The sequence below is a fragment of the Urocitellus parryii genome, chromosome 5 (assembly GCF_045843805.1).
Source record: "Urocitellus parryii isolate mUroPar1 chromosome 5, mUroPar1.hap1, whole genome shotgun sequence".
Classification (NCBI taxonomy): Eukaryota; Metazoa; Chordata; class Mammalia; order Rodentia; family Sciuridae; genus Urocitellus; species Urocitellus parryii.
Window position 1 is genome coordinate 157,433,265 of NC_135535.1, and position 1,704 is coordinate 157,434,968.

The 1,704-nt window shown below is 58.5% G+C and overlaps 1 protein-coding gene across 1 annotated transcript; it reads right to left on the reverse strand.

The window, feature by feature from the left end:
• Positions 1-821: 821 nt before the first annotated feature.
• Neurog3 (neurogenin 3) lies at positions 822-1,469 on the reverse strand. The gene has a single exon (XM_026394613.2). It carries the CDS (start codon positions 1,467-1,469, stop codon positions 822-824), a length of 648 nt encoding a protein of 215 aa, XP_026250398.2.
• Between the last annotated feature and the right edge of the window lie 235 nt (positions 1,470-1,704).

Sequence of the window (1,704 nt, forward strand, 5' to 3'; positions counted from 1 at the left end):
TAATACTCTTATGTACAACATATAGACTTTCCCCGCCAGGAAATTTCATCAATAAATACACATGTGTAAAACAGGGGAGGGAATATATAATTTACCATAACAAATCATTACCAAAGACATTATATAATTTACAAACTGATTCTAAAACAGAAGAGACGCGCAGCGCTTCAGGCACCTGCAGCGCTGCCCACGTTTCAGACGCACCGAGCAGAGAAGCTGGGGAGGTGCTCCAGGACGCCGGCTAGGCTTTCCCAGTTCGCAACCCGATCTCCAGGCTCCGGGAGGGCAATGGCTCCGAAAAGTGCAGGAGGAGAAGGCGGAAAATCGCCTTCGTGGATTAAGGCAGAATGGAGCGTCCCGAAACCTCGGACTTAGAATAGGGAAAGTCAGCAGCGTCTTTGGAGCCGGATGAGGGACCAAGCACTGAGACCAAACATTGGATTAAATCGCATTGTAGGAGGGTGGTAGGAGACAGACGGAAAGGCAGACAAACAGACTTGAATTAGTGAAGGGTGACCAGATTGTGAGTGTCTCAGGTTGTGTAGTGCTACCACGCTCGTCTTCTTTGAATGAGTTTTGGGGTGACCGTAGACAAGAGGCCTAAAATACGCGCAGCTAGCAATGCCCGCTTCGCGCCCCAAGGTTTGCGTGAGCTGCAGCCAGCTTGATTGAACCCAGTCTGCGGACCAGAGGCCCAGGGGTCAGCCAGTGAGAGACAGGAGGAGTAAGCGCTTGAAGGTCACCGCCCACCCCCGGCGGCTCTGACTCCCTCCCTCCCTCCCTGGCTTTGAAAACTATGGCCCAGAGACCCACAGAACCCTTCACAGGAAGTCTGAGAATGCCAGGGTGCCCGGGCGCAGGCAAGCGGGGGAGGTGGGCCCCCGCAGCCCGGGGCGCTCTTCCAGGGAAGTGGCTGGGCTCAGGCTGCCAGCTTGGGAAACTGGAGAGTAGAGGGAGCCCCAGTCCCCAGAGGAGCCGCTGTCCGGGCTGCCCAGCTCCCCACAGGGCGGTGCGGGAGGGTCTGGCCCGTAGAAGCTGTGGTCCGCAATGCGCAGAGTTTGAGTCAGAGCCCAGATGTAATTGTGGGCGAAACGCAGCGTCTCGATCTTGGTGAGCTTCGCATCGTCCGGGAAGGTGGGCAGGACGCCGCGCAACGCGTCAAGCGCCGAGTTGAGATTGTGCATCCGATTGCGCTCCCGATCGTTTGCCTTCTTGCGCCGACTCCGTCTCTGCTTGCTCAGCGCCAACTCGCTCTTTGGCCGGCTGCGCCCTCCTCGCCGTGCCCTGAGCTTCTTAGCTGCGCCTGGGCAGGCACCCGCTTCTGCCTCGGAGCAATTTTGGGGCATGCGAGTGGGGCTAGGTGGGGCGGACGCGGCGCAGGGCCCCACGTTATCTGAGACTCCAGGGAAGGGCTGCTGGATCTCGTGGGCCACTTGGATAGTGGGTGCACCCAAAGGATGAGGCGCCATCCTGTGGCGGGGTAAGAGAGAAGGGTGAGCTTGGGTCAATAGCCCGGGCAGTTCCCTATTCTAAGGTCAGGTGGGGCGGGGGTAAACGAGGATGAACCGCCCCCTCCGCAGGATCAAAGGGCCCCTTATCCCTTGCTGGCCCCTTGGCCGTCTCCGAGCGTTACCTAGTTTTCCTGGCGCAAAAGGTTAGAGAGCAGTGAACCTCAGAGAGCAGTGGGGGAGCTGAGGTGGCCCC